The sequence below is a fragment of the Spermophilus citellus genome (assembly GCF_964194105.1).
Source record: "Spermophilus citellus genome assembly, chromosome: 6".
NCBI classification, from domain to species: domain Eukaryota; kingdom Metazoa; phylum Chordata; class Mammalia; order Rodentia; family Sciuridae; genus Spermophilus; species Spermophilus citellus.
In genome coordinates, this window is record NC_138187.1 from 74,937,680 (window position 1) to 74,956,757 (window position 19,078).

The 19,078-nt window shown below is 36.1% G+C and overlaps 1 protein-coding gene across 1 annotated transcript in view; it reads left to right on the forward strand.

Moving 5' to 3' along the window:
- The window catches only part of MRC1 (mannose receptor C-type 1), an 86,562-nt gene that overhangs the window by 14,110 nt on the left and 53,374 nt on the right, over positions 1-19,078 (forward strand). The window contains exons 3-6 of the mRNA XM_081298996.1: positions 1,982-2,155; positions 5,242-5,406; positions 13,797-13,910; positions 18,133-18,279. Coding sequence (XP_081155122.1) covers positions 1,982-2,155; positions 5,242-5,406; positions 13,797-13,910; positions 18,133-18,279 — 600 coding nt within the window. The remainder of the gene's footprint in view (positions 1-1,981; positions 2,156-5,241; positions 5,407-13,796; positions 13,911-18,132; positions 18,280-19,078) is intronic.

The window sequence follows — 19,078 nt, forward strand, 5'->3', positions numbered from 1 at the left end:
GATTCCATTTGAAGATCAGTGCTAAGACATCATCAGACATTTATTTTAAATAGCATACTCCCCTCTTTCATCTTTTCTCTTCTCCCTTTACTTGAAGACAAATATCCATGGGGTTTAGGAGAGAGGTCCTCTTACATTAATACGTTTTAAGAATTATTTGTGGAGCTGGTTAACAACGCAGATCCCTCCCAAGCTCCCTTTCCCACTCAGATTCTGCATTAGTATATAAGAGCAAGGACCCAGGAAACTTCTGAATTATTTCTATAAAGACCTGGGTGATTCTGATGCAAATGGACCATAGATCACATACTCTCTAATGATCTATCAAAAAAGTCATCCTGTTACAGGGTCTAGCCCCTCAGAGTGACCTGGAGGTCCATTAACAAGACTATACACTAGAACTGAAGACAATTTAGAGTTGGGGGATTGGCTGAGACTAGAGATTATCTTAGAATATTAGAATCAGAATTGTAGACCTGGATGGATTTAGGTTATCTGGAAGTTTGGAGAATAATAAGAGCAATTTTAGGGTTCTTTAATGAGGTGACTGGGGGGAGTCTGGTTCTTGTGGCCTCAACAATGCCTGGTGTACAGAATGCCTCAGTAATTTTCCAATAAGCCAAATTCGTCTTGAAAGAGACATTTATTGTTGGCATCTATAAATCCAGCAAGGAAAATTTTCAACAAACTTAAAAAATAGTACACCTTGCCTTGAGGTGGTCTTAATGGATATTCTTTATAGAATGGAACAGGAATCCCAGTGACTAAGAGTTGGCATGATTCTTTCTGAATCTAGGACATCCCTAGGTAATTTATGATTTGGAAGACTAGTCCTGTAACTTAGGAGAACTAAAGCTAGAATAGTGTTTTGGAATTATTAGCAACTAGCTAATTGATAAACAATTAATTTTGAAGTAATTAAAAATAGAACTTGCTAGAATAAGTACAATAAGTAAAAGAAAAGAAAAAAAGGGGGAGGGGCTGACATTTATTATACCCTTAATATAAGCCATATGCTTTATAAACTTTTTATTATCTAAATGCTCAAATGTCTTTTGAAAACTTTTTCAAATTACGGAATCTGTTAAGGAAAGTATTCTTACCTAAAATAAATTCTGAATGTCAACCAGTGGCAAAAGGTCAAATACTTCAATGTAGATGGTTGTTATCTCTCAAAGTGGGGATTCCTTCAAACACAGAGACTTTGGAGATCCTGATGAATTCAGTATTGAGTTGTTTGGTTGTGGGTGGAGATAGGTGTGAACTTTTCTAATCCGTTGTCTTAAGCCAAGCCATAATCAACAATGATTCTGCATTTGTTTTCAATGTTCTTTTCTAGTTAAATCCTGGGCTTCCCACCTAATCTGTTTGAAATCAGACTTTAAAGAGACAAGTATCAGGTTCGATTATAGATTCTGAATACGTTTGATTTTCTTTCATGATGTGGATTAGAGAACTAGGTCCAGATTCTTATCCTTCCTCATAATCACTGTGGAGAGACTTAGTGGGGGCTGGTCGGATAGGAAGTGATTGAAGGAGATTTAAGTGTTGCTTGTGCGTTTTGGGCTACACAGCTTTAAAGTTATTTCCTATCTAAAGATTCAATAATGTTGTGATTCCAACCAAGAGGAAGGATGACCTCTCTTCTGTTTTGAGGAAATGCAGAAGTTAATGCTGGCATCAAAAGAACTGACCACTATTACCTTGTAAGAGGAAGGAGGAAAACGTGTTTTAAAAGGCAGTGGAAAAGACGTGGTACTTAGTGCAGACTGCTGTGGATACCCAGCCAAAAACTGGGGAAGAAGGGGAAGTTGGATCCCTCCACCCACCAAAAAAAAAAAAAAAAAAAGATTCCCTCCCTCCCCGTGATACATCAAGTATTATGAGAAGAGTAAGACGAATTCCATCGTGCGCTTCTTACTGGAAAGTCAATATTAAGGACTATCACTCACATTTTAAGTGCCCATCCATGTTTCCCTAGATTTGTACACGCTGCTGGGCAATGCAAATGGGGCCGCCTGCGCATTTCCATTCAAGTTTGAAAACAAGTGGTACGCAGATTGCACAAGTGCCGGGAGGTCAGATGCATGGCTCTGGTGTGGAACCACCACAGACTACGACACTGACAAGCTCTTTGGATTCTGTCCATTGAAATGTAAGTAACTGTTTATTATCAAAGAAAGTTTGGCATATTCAGTATTGCAACCTAGGGATAAAACCTTTTGTTTCCCTACAGCATTTCCCCCCAAAGTTATTTCACATTTATTATCTCATTGCATTCTACCAGGACCCTTTCCACATATCATTGCTCCTGTTTTTGTAAGGGAGAAAATGGTTCATATGGGCTGAAGACAAAAACAGATCTGACTCTCATTCTTGGGGCTTTTTATGTGTATTTAGATGTTACTAAGAAGATTGCACCGTTGTCCCAACATACCCTGCATTAGATGACCCCTTAATTTTTACCAACTCTCAGTTATTTCTAAGACTGTATACTTAACACTGGAGGTAGGCATACCCTTCCCCCCAACCCACATATGCTTTATCTTCACCAAACCTTAGATCAAACACAGAATTTAAGTGATGTGTTTTGTTGGAACTGGGAGGCGGGATTTCTACATTTTGTGTCAGCGTAGTGAAAGGGGCTCCTCACAGAGAAAATGATCGCTTAACTTAAAAAGAGGGTATCATTTAATTTAATATAGCTATGCATCAATGGGAATGGGTAAATTATATGCTTGAAGATCTTTTTAAAATGAAAGATTAGTTGTCCTTGTGGTAATTGCAAAATAAGTGGCACTGCATTTTATTGGTGGGAAACTGCCAGAACATATGGATTCTTGGTGCTCTGTCCATGCTTGCAAATCTGTACAGAAGCAGTGTAGCAGGTTTTAAGTAGGTGGAAAAGTGCATCAGTGTTGGGAGGGGAGCTGGGGCTGAGGAAAAGGAAAAGGATGGATTCTTTGCTATACTTTTCCCATTGCATACATCCTTTCTGCTGCCAGCTTGCTAAATTTCTGACCCCTCACCTCTCTCACCTCCTATTTTAGACTAGATCAGAGCAGCTGCAGTTTCCTGGCATCCCCCAGAACTTTCTCCTGCTGCCTTGCAAAGAGGTGGGGGTGAGGAAGAGCATCCAAGGTGGTTCAGAGTGGGAGTGCAGCCCCTGACTTGAAATAGCATCACTTACTACTAAATTTTGTGACCATAAATCCACATGTAATTACTTTATGCCAAATGTTATTATAAAACAGCACAGTTTTCAAAAATATTTTTATTTGTTAAATTAAAAGAGACATCTTAGAGTTTTCCTCACTTATTTGTTTGGATCTATAGCCCCTAATCAGCCCATTAAAAGCAAATTTGAGCCAGGCATGCGGGCACACATCTTAGTGGCTTGGACACTCACAAGTTCAAGGCCAGCCTCAGCAACTTAGTGAGGCCCTAAGCAATTTAGTGAGACCCTGTCTTTTAAAAACAAAAAACAAAAACAAAAACAAAAAAACCATGAATATAGCTCAGGGCTTAAGTGCCCCTGGGTTTAATTCCTGGTATCAAAGAAAAAAAAGTAAATTTGATTTCTTAGCCTCATAGATTGTTATAATTGTTCTATGTGTAGCTTTTCTGGGTGAATGTCCACAAGGGTAGCAGACTTCCAGCTCATAGATAGAATTTTGTCTCTTTTCTATCAGCATTTAGAGATTTAATACCCATTAAAGGTTTATAGATGTCTAATATATGTCTGGAAAAAATTGAACTTTTTTTTTTTTTAAAGAAAACAGTACTCGTTTTTCAGTGATTGAGGAATGTTTCTCTTTTACTTAGTTGGAATGATATTTTCTAAATCTGTTATTGCACAGGTCTGACGATAGCATCCTTCACTTCTGTGGTGTTCACAAAGGAGTTGTTGTATCAACATGTGATTTAATGACTAGAATGTGGAGATAAATGATAATTCACTAATCATAGAGAAAACTCACAGCCTTAGCTATCCTTGGATATGTGTTGGAGGAAGATCCTGAGTAAATTCATTAGAAAAAAAGTTTTAGTCTTGTTTCTTCTAATTTATATCTTCAAAGTCAAGTGATATATTTTCCCTCTTAAATGTGAAATAATGGTAGAAGATAAAAAAAATGGGGGAGAGGGGTTGTGACTCAGTGGTAGAGCGCTCACCTAGCATGTGCGGGGCACTGGGCTCGATCCTCAGCACCACAGAAAAATAAAATAAAGGCATTGTGTCCAACTACAACTAATATATATATATATATATATATATATATATATATACATACATACATATACACATATTAGTTGTATTGTATATTAAATTGGCTGATTTCAATATATATTAAAAATTTAAAGCCCAATGTATAAATTTCATGCCTTAAGGGGTTTTGTAATATCAAACTCTATTTCACTTTATATTCCTTTTAGAACAGTACTTTATTTTATATTAGCCTAAAATAAGCAGGTTCAAAACAGGAAAATGAGGTACCAGTTATTGACCTAGGGACACTAAATATATGTTCTTCATTGTCTTTTACATTGATTATTGTAATGTCTTCCTTCATGACAATAGGAAAAGGAAAAGACCCATTCTTTCGATTCTCTGTAGCTTGCAACTTTAAGCTCCAACATCAGTTGTACAATTTTGCTGAGGGAATTTGAACTCTTTGGGAAGATCTGCCCAACCAGCAAACCTAGACATCAGTTGGGAGACAACATTTAATTTTAAAATGAAAATATACCTTCTTTAAATGAAGAGTCAATTGTGCTTCCTTTATTGGTCATTTATGCCCATTTTCTCAACTCTTCCATGAATGTGGCAAAACACCTACTTGCAGAGAGAAGACATATATTTATTTCCTCTCCCCCATTTCAACCTTTTTGTAGATTAAGAAACTTGGGCTGGTGTCTGATCTTTTTATTTGCCCCACTTCTAGCTCATCCGATGTCCCATGACCCAGCAGGAGAATACAGAAGGGATGCCTCCTTTTCTTTCTTTAGGCTCATGGAAGGGATTGGATGTGATTGTTTTGTGAAACCCACTCTTCAGTTCAGAAGTGAAGAAAATCCAACTGGATTTATCAATAAGTGAAAGAAAATGAAATAAAAAGAAAGGAAAGAAATAAAAAGATAATGCTTCAGGCAATACAGCTAATAGAAGGGGCTAAAAAAATATTGTTGGCTGGAAATGTTTCCATGTCCCATGCAGCAAATTCTGTCTGACTTCTTTTGCAGTTGAGGGCAGTGCAAACTTATGGACTAAAGATCCATTGACCAACGTTCTTTACCAGATAAACTTCAAATCTGCTTTGACTTGGCACCAGGCAAGGAAGAGCTGTCAACAACAGAATGCTGAGCTCCTGAGTGTCACAGAGATTCATGAGCAAACATACCTGACAGGTAATGACATGGAAAGAAAACAAAGTTGTAAGTCAAGTCATGATTATTTTATTTCTACATAAACTGAACTTAAAAGTACTCAGCACTCAGCACGTATGATTATAAATATCAGGATATGGGTGATCCCTGGGCAGATAGTTTAGAGGGTATGAGAAATTCGCACTCTGATGACAATGCCAGGAATGGCAAATAGGTCTTATTTCATAGGCCAACTTTGTTTTTTTTTTATTGGTTGTTCACAACATTACAAAGCTCTTGACATAGCATATATCATACATTAGATTGAAGTGGGTTATGAACTCCCAATTTTTACCCCAAATGCAGATTGCAGAATCACGTCGGTTACACATCCACAATTTTACACAATGCCCTTGGTTGTGACTCTAGAGAGTATGCTAAGAAAGATTCTGAGGACTAACCTGGCTCAAAGTACAGGATGCCACAATCAATGGGTGATGTCATTCTTGGACACAAAGCCGTGGACCATTCTGGTTAAGTATTCATTATCTAGGTCTAACCTGAAGTCAAAACAGAGAGACTAGGGCCAGAAATAAATATGGGAGCAAATCCACCTTCAATTGTCTGCCTCAAGAGCCCCCTCCTGCCAGTTTGCTCTAACAATGCTATTAGATTAATATATCTCCTATCTTGTGACTGCCCTGTTTCAAATACCCTTAATGGCTTCTCATTTCCTATCAAATAGTTACTAAAGCAACCTTTGCCTGATTAATAGGCTATCATGTATCCATCTACTGCTCTTCCCCTTCATGCATTTTATCATCTTTTTTTGCGGGGGATTGAACTCAGAGTCACTCGACCACTGAGCCACATCCCCAGCCCTATTTTGTATTTTATTTAGAGACAGGGTCTCACTGAGTTGCTTAGCATCTCACTGTTGCTGAGGTTGGCTTTGAACTTGCCACACTCCTGCCTCAGCCTCCCAAGCGGCTGGGATTATAGGCTGCATAATCCACTGCACCCAGCCCATTTTGTCATCTTTAAAAAAGAAAAGTCTTGGGTTCCTCCTGGATGATGTAGATGTCTCATACTTCTCACCTTGGCATTTTCCTATGCCAGTTTTTTAAAACCTGGAATTTGCAAAATCTTATATATTTGCAATGCAGTTCTGTCCACTTCCCTTTGCATTTCTCTTATCTTGTGTCCCACCTTAATAACAGTTTCCTACAAATTTGCCCTACTCCCCCCAAAAGAGTATAAATACATTAATTTGTTATTATTATTATTTTTTTACTTATTTATTCATTTCACCAGATATCAGGTACCTGTGTGTCAGGCTTTATGCTAGGTTCTGGGGACACCAAAGCCAACTCTGTCCTGTTGCCATTAAGTCTAAGGGGTAAGACAGACATGAAAAACAAAATGAATGAACAGGTTCAAATGCTAGCACAGGCCTCAGAGGAAGGGATCTGAAATCTGTGTGGAGACTGGATTAGAGGGGCAAATATCTGAAACGAGGAACATCCTATGAAGATGTACACCCTACTCCAAGCAGATTCACACAGAAACTTCCAGAGGAGTCTCCACGAATGTTTGCTGATTCACAAACAGTGATACAGCAAAATAAAAATAATTTTATTTTGAAATTCTACCTAATGTTTACACAACGAGACAAGAAGACAGTAAGTGCAGTGATTCTTTAAAAGTGAAATTGGTTATATATGATCTGGGAATTTTGCTAGAGTGAAGTTGTTACTCAGACCTAGATCCCTGAGATTCCAGACCAGTAGCTGGCCCAGGAATCTGCATTTAATCCATCACCCAGATGATGCTGGGGCAGCTAGTTGAGGGATCACACCTGGTGAAACACTGTATCAGCATGTGCTATATCCAGGAACAATACCAGATAGTAAAGGGGAGGGGGCAAGGGCGTAGACTCTGCAATCAGACTTGCTTCATTTCCTAATACTTTTCTTTTTCCAACTGTTTTTGGATGATATCTTTCATCAGCTGGAACCCATTGCTCCTCTAAGCTATTATTAAACAGAGTGAAGATAGAAAAGCAATATGATCTCACTGTGTGCATTCATGAACCTAGAGATAGGATTCCACCTCCGTCTGCTCAATTGTTCTATTTTGTGTTGGTCTTTGGTGCCTTCCCAATATTGGGACAAAGGATCAGAGCAACTAATATTTACAACCATGAGTAAAGGAGAGAGAAAGAGAAGAAGGCATGGACAGAGATCAATGTAAATTCATGTAGATGATTAAGAAATAGAAAAGGGAGATTCAAGAGTTACCTGCATTTTTGCGTATGTTGGAGAAATGGGTGTTGGGATTGAAATGGTTTCATTTGGTATCTGAAGGTTGCGTTTTCTTGTCTTCTACAATTTTTACTTGTTTTCTGGCTTTCTGAAAGTCAAGGGATGGAGCATGGGTCATTTTTTATTCTCTTCACCAATTCCAGAGAAGAAAGGGATGATAGGAGTGGACAGCATCTCTGCCCAGCTAGACTCATATCCTGGTCCCTGGACTCTCCTATCAGACTGGGAAGGCAGGAAATGCTTCCCTGGTCAACAAGCACCATCAGTGTGCCCACCAGGGGAGCCAACAAGCCCCGAGAGATCCAGGGCTGGGTTGACTTCAGATGCTTATTTGAATCTTTTTCCAAGGGTATGGAATTTGAGTCAGCAAAGTTTAACCAGAACCTGGATAAGAGTGACTTTTCTAATGAGATTTGGAGTACTTCATGCCTTTCTAAGTAATAGATATCAATCAATCAGGAAAAAATATCTAAGAGGAAATGTAAAAAATAGAGGGAGGTTGGGGTTGTGGCTCAGTAGTAGAGAACTTGCTTAGCATATGTAAGGCACTGGGTTTGATCCTCATTTAAAAAAATAAGTAAAATTAAGGTATAAAAATTTTAATAAAATAAAGGGAAGGCATTCCTTTTTTTCTGAAAGAATGATATTCACAGCAGTCAATATTAATGATATTCACAGCAGTCAATATTGGGATATATGAAGAAGAATCTAGGAAATAATGGTGTGCATAGGTGTTTGTGATACTCTCTATTTGGAGAACTATAGCATAAAAATGAACCCACAAATTATTATACTTTTAAAATGAGGTTTATTTAAGTGAGGATTTTGAGAAATAAATATTATTTTTAAAAATGAGTAAGCCAACATGATAATTCTGACATTAAATTCGCTGTCACTTATTGATCAGCTGGTGTGAGCCAGAAATAAAGTCCACACCAACTTTATAAATAAACATTATTATCCCCACAAGCAGCGTCACAAACACGCAGAGAGACGTTAGGAAACTTGCTGAATGCCCCTGGTTGAACTGGAATTCATCTCAATCTTCCATTTTACCCTGCCTGTGTATCACAGAATTGACAGGTTTCCTGTGTACCCCAGAGCTCTCCTGAGAACCCTTAATTTTCACCTGGCTTCTCCTTGCTTCAGCAAAGATATTGCAAACTGGAGATCTGATTTTATATAGTCTTCAGGACTCAAAAGTTTCTGCCTAGAAGCTCCTTGGCAACATCACCCTCAGCCACTTCACTATCTCACTTCTGTTTCTGCCCTGAAAAATCTTGGGACAACTCTATTAATCTTCAGTTCCTGAATCAGATTTATAACTATGTCTGTACAGGCTTAGGATTTACAGAACTGAAATGAGATAGAGGAAGCAAAATTTGGTTTGTTGTTCTGAATGTTTTTACCAGTTTCCTTTGGGACTACCTAGAAAACAAAATTGAACGTATATATCAAAATGAAAAAAAAAAGTGTAGTACTGGATGTGAATACATGTTCTATCATAACTGAGTTCAAAAGCAGGTTTATCACTATTTCAGGCAATACGTGCAGAAGAATTTATTTTAAAAATAAATTTAGCATGTGAAATTAGTGCTTTGTTTAGTAATACTAAAATATTTTGATCTGCTCCTCTATGAAATAACAAATACACATTAGGAAAAAAGATGTGAATGATGCTTTTGTTCTTTAATTGATTTTTTCTGTGTATGTATGCCTGGTGCTGGGGATTAAATTCAGGGCTCTGTGCATCCTAGGCAAGTGCTCTACCACTGAGCTGTAATCCTAGGCCTGTAAGTGATCATTTAACACAAGATTTGAATTTTGTTTCTAAATCACATCTTTTTCTTACTTTAATTCAAAAATGTAGGTATTAGTAGTAATAATAATGGTAATAGGAGCCACATTTATTAGACACAATACATCAGGCTCTATTTTTAAAAGTATTAATCAATTTAATTATTCAAGACAAACTTAGAAGTGCCTAGAACTAATAAGGAAGGTCAAAGGATAAATACTTCCTGAAAACAGCTGTAGGCATTTCTCATCCCGCCAAAGAGGAATTTACATAAGCAATATCAGACAAAATATACTTTAATGCTTCTTTAATTAATGAATTATTTAGTCTTGATAATTTAATTATGCTTATTTTCTTAGCTGAAAATTTTGTGAAATCCCAGAGAGGTTGATTTTGGGAATAGCTATGTAGTATTTCTTTTAGCTTACCCTTCTGCCAGTATAGAGATAATTATTATTCAAATTAATACAACTTTAAATGATTTGTTAAAAATTATCCAATGTTCAATAGTAATTAGTAGAGTAATTATTAACATAAAGAATATCATCAATATTATACTGATCTCAGAATATTTCTAAGGTACAGTCTGATAAACATGTGTCTCCTCTTGGCACTTTATTCGTAATGAGGAGGGACAGTACTCCAGTTGATTTCTTTCTCCTAAAGAAACACAAATACCAATTTAGTACTCAAAATAATTGTCATATTATTAAGATAAAAGGAAGTGGGCTGGGGTTGTGGCTAAATGGTAATAGAGCACTTGTCTGGAATGTGTGAGGCACTGGGTTTGATTCTCAGGATAGCGTATAAGTAAATAAATAAAAAGTTCCATCGACAACTAAAAAAATTAAAAAATTATAAAAGAAAGTAATTGGTGATATGAATAATTATAAAATGATTTTAATATGGACAAATTCATTGTTTTTTTAATGAATATAGTTATTCTTGATAGTGTTTAATCCCACAGATTTAAGACTAAACAAATATTTCCTTTTTTGATAATGTTATTTCCTTAGAAAAACCTTATAATACGTATCTCTGGATTTCGTGGTACAATTCTAACCTTGAAAATCCAAAGCTGAGTCTTCCTAGGTGACAGGAGTGAGTCCTGGCAGTGAGCTATTGTTTTGGAAGCTAAAACATGTATTAGAAATATCTGCTTAGTTCATTCTTTGCTTAAAGGTGCTCTACAATTTAAAATTATCTCAAAAAGGTATTGTAATAATAACTCACAGGCAAATTTAATTTCAGTGAGGATTAAATCCACCGGGAAAACAAATTGAACCTTGTGTTCCCATCCTGAGCTGCTAATCCTCTTCATTACTCTCAATAAATTGCTCAGACTCTCTCTTCTCATCCATAAAGCAAAAGAATTGAACTAGGTAACTCCCACGTTAAATAACACTGGGCTAGTTCTTCAACTTTTTTTTTTCCTAGAATGCTTGGTAAAAATAAGTGGATTTTAATTAATTCTCACTGATTTTGCATGTCAGTATTTAATTCTATCCCATTTTTTTATTGCTTTATTTAAAGAAATCATAGTAGGGTTTACTTTCCAGGACAAGCATCCAGTATTGAGGTCAATTCAATTTATTAAGCCTCAACCTACTTCATCAGTTTCAACCTATCAGTATCCTCAAGTGGTTATCTGTTTGCACACTGCAGTTTTACAGACCTGGGGTGTGAAAAATGTGAGATGACTTTTGACATTGAGATCCAGTGCTCCTCATCCATGTCAACAAATGACAGGACTCTGTGTCTCTACAAACTCATGAAAAATTTGTAAAAATTTAATGACTTAGAATTATGGAGTCTGAACTTTGGTGTCATGGTTCAAATTTCCAGTTCTATTATATCATTTAAACACCCAGTTTCTTCATCTATAAAAGTTCAGTGGCAAGGCTCTTGTCTTGCATATGCGAAGTCCTGACTTTGTTTCCCTGTTCCAAAAAACCAAACCAACCAACCAACCAAACAAACAAAAAAACTTTATGAGGATTAAGTGAGCAAATACAGTCATTTAATTACTTTAAAAAATTTTTTTATTCTAATTTGTTATTTATGACATCAGAATGCATTGCAGTTCATATTACACATAGAAAGCACAATTTTTCATATCTCTGGTTGTATACAAAGTATATTCACACCATTCGTGTCTTCATACATATACTTAGGGTAATGATGTCCATCTCATTCCACCCTCTTTTCTATCCCCATGCCCCTCCTTTCCCCTCCCACCCCTATGCTCTCTCTAGAGTTCATCTAATCTTCCCATGCTTTACCTCCCAAACCTGCTATGAATCAGCCTCCTTATATCAGAGAAAACACTTGGCATTTGAGTTTTGGAGATTGGCTGCTAACTTCACTTAGCATTATATTCTCCAACTCCATCCATTTACCTACGAATACCATGGTTTTATTCTCTTTTATTGATGAGTAATACTCCATTGTGTATATACACCACATTTTCTTTATCCATTCATCTACTGAAGGGCATCTAGTTTGGTTCCACAGTTCAGCTATTGTGGCTTATGCTGCTATAAACATTGATGTGGCTGTGTCCCTGAAGGATGCTGGGTTTTTTTTCTTTTAGTTGTGGATGAACACAATGACTTTATTTTATTTATATATACGTGGTGCTGAGGATCTAACCCAGTGCCTTACACATGCGAGGCATGCGTTCTATTACTGAGCTACAGTGCCAACCCAGTAGTGTGCTGTTTTTAAATCCTTTGGGTATAGACCAAGGAGTGAGATAGCTGGGTCAAAAGGTGGTTCCAGTCCCAGTTTTCCAAGGAATCTCCATACTGATTTCCATACTGGCTGCACCAGTTTGCATTCCCACCAGCAATGAGTGTGCCTTTCCCCCTACATCCTTGCCAACACTTATTGTTGTTTGTCTTCATAATAGCTGCCATTCTGACTGAAGTGAGATGATATCTTACAGTAGTTTTGATTTGCATTTCTCTAATTGCTAGAGATGATGAGCATTTTTTCACATATTTGTTGATTGATTGTATATCATCTTCTGAGAAGTGTCTTTTCAGTTTCTTGGCCCATTTATTGATTGGGTTATTTGTTATTTGTTTGTTTTTTGGTGTTTAGCGTTTTTGAGTTCTTTATATATCTTAGAGATTGTGCTCTCTCTGATGTGCAAATGGTAAAAATTTGCTCCTAAGCTGTAGGCTTTCTATTCACCTCACTGATTGTTTCTTTTGCTGAGAAGCAGCTTTTTAGTTTGAAACCATCTCATTTATTAATTCTTGATTTTAATTATTGTGCTATAGAAGTCTTATTATGGAAATAGGGGCCTAATCTGATTCAATTATTATAAGTGTTTCATAATTGGTAACTCTTAGCACTGAAAGATTGGACTGGGGAGTATATCCAAAAAACTTGCCCAGTTACATTTATATATACATACACACACACACACACACACACACATACACATACATATTTAGATTGGTATTTTTATTACCACAAAGAACAGTGTTTTTTAAAATTTGTTTTTAATCAACTAAAAGAATTTAAAGAGAACAGGGAATTCGTATCTATGGCTCTTAAAAAGATAAAGGTAATAATGGTTAGTTTTTCACACTGGGAGGTCCATGTTGCTTCTGTGTTTTGTCTTGTTTTTTAACTTCCACAGTAGGCTGAGGATTGAACAGAGTTTTAAACATTGTAATTGTGATTTATTATCTGCCTAAGTGAAGAGTTTAGAGTAACATAAACATTTAGTGCCTTGAATTACCATTTTAATAAAGAAGAAAAATTGACTTATACAAATATAAGATTCTTAAAGTAAGTTCTGAAACGATAAGAACTTACTGAGGTTGAGATAATGACTCACGAACATGGTAGCTTAAAATGTTCATTGAAATTTTTGAGTCATAGAGAATTTTGGCTTTTATATAAAACAATCTTACTTTTACTCTCAAAAGAAGTAAAATGTCATTATTTGATGATAGTTAAAGACAGTTAAGTTATATCAAAGTAAGAAGCACATTCGTAATATCCTTGAGAAAGCATGTAGTAGTTAGGAGGATGGGGTTTGTCATGGTTAGATCTGGGTTGAAACCTTAGCTAGAGTCTTACTAACTCGCCTAGCTCCCTTGGCCTCAATTTCTTTATCTGTCAGTGCAGTAATAGTTCTACTTGCTTTTGATTACTAGTAGAAACAAAGGAGGAAGGTCAGGCTTGATATTTATTATTTCTCTTACATGTTGATTCAAGCACTTACTTCTGAATTGAACTTCAATGTTTTCTGAATATCTGTTTTATTTTTGGTTTTGCTTCTTGTTGTACAGGACTAACCAGTTCCTTGACTTCGGGACTCTGGATTGGGCTTAACAGTCTGAGTTTCACCACTGGTTGGCAGTGGAGTGGTGGCAGTCCATTCCGATATTTGAACTGGTTACCAGGTAAGGCTAAGCCTGTCTGTGGTTGAATTAATCCAAGTTGAATTCACCAGGATGCTGTTAAGACCTTTTCATCTCACATGAAGATCTCAAAGAGAAGAACTGGGAGACTTCATTGATCACAGTCCATTTCTCAACCTGGTTGGCTATCTACCAGCTAGATTTGAATATTCTAGAACTCTTAAGGTTATAGACTGCCAGCTTCCTGGGATAAGAATTTGTCTTCCAGGATTATCCCCAATTAATACATGTCTCTGTTTACAGTATGAATTCTCCGCGTATTCTTGATTTGTTAAGGTATTATACTCAAAAGCAAATTTATAGCTAGTCTGAACTATGATTTATTAAAGACAGTAACAGATATTATTATTACTATGTATACATATATACCTGTGTGTGCATGTGTGTGTGTGTGTGTATATATATATATATATATATATATATATATATATATATATATATATATATATACTATGTACACACACACACACAAAACATGTTCTTGCGTCCATCTTCTCATCATCTCTGAAAGTGTTATTCACCAAATATTTATAAAGTTTGGCAAGGTGGTTTCGATTCTTTGAATGTCTGACTTTTGAATCTTTGTCCTTTTGGAATTTTCTTTAACATTGCAGTTGAAAGTGCTTATCTATAAATTACCTGAAAGTGCTTAAACACAAATTATGTTTATAATATGTAACACATAATAACACATAATATGTTACATACAATAATCAAAGATTTATGGTTTTATTAATTGGGGATAATCCTGGAAAACAAGTTCTTATCTCAGGAAACTGGCACACTATAATCCTACAGTTTTTTACATATACACATTATGAATTTAAATGAACTGAAATTATCCTGATTGACAAATTTCTCATTAATTCAGTTGTGCAATATTTATAATATTGCTGTTACTAATACAAATACCCTAAGGTTTACATTGATATCATTTTCTGCTGTTTTTAATGTAGTACAATTGTGGATTAAAAAATATTACCTCAGTCACAGCTTATAATATTCCATACTAGCATAAACATTAATTAGCACTTCTCTTGACAATTTGTAGTTTGATTGTAGAAAACTAGAGTCAGGGAAAGACAAAAACTTCAGTGGCTTTCTAATTTTCTGGAGGATATAAAATGGTGTGAACTAATTATTTCTATGTTATCATAACATACAAGTAACAGAAGAGGAGACTAATTCCTGAAGGTAAGTCGTATGTACAAAGCCACTGTTCAGAGAAAACAAAAAAAGTAATGCTAAAAAGTTTTTGCATTATTCACTAACACCAACTGATGTTGTAACACAGTGTGGATGGATGGGTTCTTGGTCTTATGAATTTGAGGAATAAAATCTACAGGCACAAGGGTGAGAACAAAGTAACTGGATTTATCATAGTAATAGAAAGAAAGCGAAGCTTGTGAAGTGATGGGGGATGTCTCAAGAGAGGGTTGCTGACAGGTATCTGTTGTCTTGGGGTTTTTATGGGCTGGATCTATTCCTATAGGTGATTGATGGGGTATAGGATCCAGAAAGGGGCCAATCAACTCTGTTTTGTCTTCTTCAACAAATCTGGGAAAAGTGATTTCTAAGCTTTTATTAGCACAAGGGTGGGAGTGAGCATTGGTTAGCACAAAAGGAAGTGCTTGGGGTAGAGGTAGATTTTGTGGTTGGCAGTTGTTAGGGCTAGGGGTAGGGGAAACTAAGGAAGATCTATTGCGGTTGAAGCTTTCAGGGGCAGTGACAGGAGGTTCCCCAGGCCCAAAGTCTCCTTTCAGGATGGCATGGTCTCATTCCCTCTTTCCCTTCTCTAAAGCCCTTATCCTATCTCCCTATCCTGGTCTACCTTTGAGTTTCAATGTTAGTAGCTGCTAGAGAACCTCTATGGAGTGTGATTTCAATCCCTTCAATCCCATTACAGTACCAATCCTGGCTCCTCAGGAAAGAGTGCAATTAATAATCAGTAATGTCTACCATAGGTGTAGAAAAGGAAAACAGTAGCATATTGGTCACATCTTTCTTTATCACTTTTACTACAAACAATATCAAGACAGTGTTCTTTGATATGTTCAGACTTTATCTTTTAAAGCTAAACTTTTATTTTCTATATTGACTAGTGTTTAAAAAAAGAGAGGAAAAAAAGCAAAAAAGAAGAAGAAATTTGGTAAAATAGTATTCCACTACATAGATGTTAAAACATGCTAGAAGTTTTAGAGGTTATGTTTTGGTTTAGATTGATTAGATTTTACTTTGAAATCCTACTTTGGATGTATTCCTTCAGTGCATGATAGTGCAGTGTTGTTGCTTTAGTGTGTGAGAGACAGGGAGAGAAAGAGTGGAGAGAGAGAGAGAGAGAGAGAGAGAGAGAGAGAGAGCGAGAGCGAGCTGAGAATCAAATCTGGAGCCTGATGCATGCTAAGTGCATGCTTTACTACTGAGCTATATACCCTCAGTCCTGTCGCTTTAAGCTTGACATGAAAAATCACTTTTATTTTCTTCTGAAATACAAAAAGTAAATATTACTATAAGGGATGTACTTTTTATGAGTGAGGATTTCATTTGTCTGCCTATTCATTCTGTCAAATTATGCTGGAGAATATTAGTTGGGCTCCAACAGATCATTAGACAATAATAATCATATATTAGGAACTAGAATTCACTCTTAGTGGCTAAATTGTCGTACAATGTAAAAATTAGATCATTTTCTTTATTCAGTTTAGGAGTAAGGATTATAATTTTTAAGCACTTGTATTCTAAGAGTTCAGTGTGAGAATTTGGGGGTTAATGTTGGTGAAGGTGAGGGTGTGAAAGGAGAATATTAATGGAAAATATTAGCCCCAATTCCTGAAAAGTAGGTACAGAACTACATCACCTTCTGAAAGACTACAAGAGATTTCTAAAAGTAAAATTAGAAACTTCGTGGAATTCTATAAATCGCTTTTGTATAAATCATTCAGTCAAATATTTCAATTGAGCACTTACCAAGTGGTACATTTGTTAAAATATATTTACTTTTTAAAAATTCTTTTACACAAAGGATGAATTAGTATGAATTCAAATATGTAATGACTATTAAAGCATTACAGACCACTGTTTGGTATCTTAAAGTTGGCAGCGGCATTGTTTTGGCAAATCAACGTATAATGTGATTTACTATTGAATACGCGAATTACTAACCAACAGCTGTAAGTGTATTATTGTTTCTTGAAAGTTTCTCTCTAGTACTGGCAACTTACTTGTTAATTTAGTTACCCTGGTGTTTTAGTCACAGTTTCAACACACTTTTAAAAACATCTTTATATTTATAACTCACAGTTGTTTTTTCTTTGTGTAATATTTGAAAATTTTCTGCTGAAACTTTATAGAGCAGGTAACATGATTTCCATCTTGCAGGAAGGGAAGGGAAGTTCAGGAATACATAGGTTATATACACATCCAAGGTCACAGAGTAAAATCACTAGCAGAGCATCATTCATTGGCCCTGACTGCAGGTGTGAAACGTAGCTAGTGTTTGAAGTCCTGGTTTAAAATTCAAACAGCAGAGGAACACAGAGCAGAGAAATGCAGGTAGCAATACATGGAACCACTGCTCAGTAATGTCGTCTATCTGGATCTTTAATCAGTTCATAGTAAGAAGTGCATGAGAAATTAACTACTCAACTTATTCTTCAGGGGGCTGAGTGGAAGGAACTGAGAACCTAATTCTGGGAGCTTAGCATGTTGTCATTACAGATCTCCCTTCCTTTGCCTTTGTCCTTTCCACTGTCTTTCTTTCCGGTCTCCTCTCTCTAATTGAGGAAAGTTTCCCTATGTGCAGATTCTCTAGCCTGGTTCTCAGTTATCCTGGTGACGTGACTTGGCTTTTCAGTAGGTATTGACAGTGTTTAATATACAGATACCGCTTTGTGATCCATAATGTGATCTAGTGTGATGATTGTTTAAGTCTAGCTTTATTAGTGGACGATAGGGAAAAAGGTATTTCAAAGAAGTATACTTTTATAATCAACATTTTTCGGGATTGGAATGATCCAATAACAAGGAAACAAATAGATATCCATCATGTCTTTTGCTCTGCAGTCAGTAAATATTTATTTGTGAATGTGTAGCAAAAGACAGAATGGGGATCCATTAAATCTCGAGGATGAAGATGTGGGATTGGAGAACTGTCTACTTGGAATACGTGTAATAGTGCCATTTAAACTTTCTCATTTTCTCAAAGGAAGCCCATCAACTGAACCTGGAAAAAGCTGTGTGTCACTAAATCCTGGAAAAAACGCTAAATGGGAAAACCTGGAATGTGTTCAGAAACTAGGCTACATATGTAAAAGGGGCAACAATACTTTGAATACTTTCATTATTCCTTCAGGTGAGTGATCAATTTGATCTGAAGTGTGCAAAATATTAGAAGTTAAATAGAAATAAAATTACAGTCTCATTATAATTGTTGGGAATGACTCCAGAGGTCTTGTTCGTAGTTGATGGGTGATACAGTTTTGTTGTTGGTTACTACCACTGGTTGTAATGTTTCCTGAGTGTGCAAAATCTTTGACATAAATAAGAATCTTCCCAAGCCTTTGGGGTAGCTATTATTTTTCACATGTTAAAGAATTGGAATAAGATACATATAGCACATGTACCACTTGCACTTATGACAACATTGGAATCCGAGGTAGGAAATAAATACTGGAAGGGATGTTTTTATTATGTCCTCAGGGATCAATCTGGGCTCCAGTGTTGTTCAATGCAGCATCTAAAATTGAAGTTTTCACAGAATGGAATAAAATATTCAAAAAGTAGTCACAGAATGTTTCATATATAGACGAGGCCCCAGGAAAAACTTCAATGATTGTCTCCATTATAATCTTATCTAAGAGTTAAACTGCTAAGGTGAGGGATGAATTCTTTCTTCAAAGTAATGAAAAACAAACTCCATTTTTTACCATCAGCTGTTTGTGGAGAAATAACTAATGCTCCCCAGGGTTTTATTTAACTTTTTTTTTTTTTCCTGCTTGGGAACTGATAGTGCTGCGTTCTTGAGTTCTTTCTCCTTTACTTTTAGAAGCAATTTCATTTAAAACATGATTGACATACTTAGAAATTCAAAATGTGCCAAAAGACAAATGATAATATCCTCCCTTATCTCTACCACATAGTTCCCTCTCTCT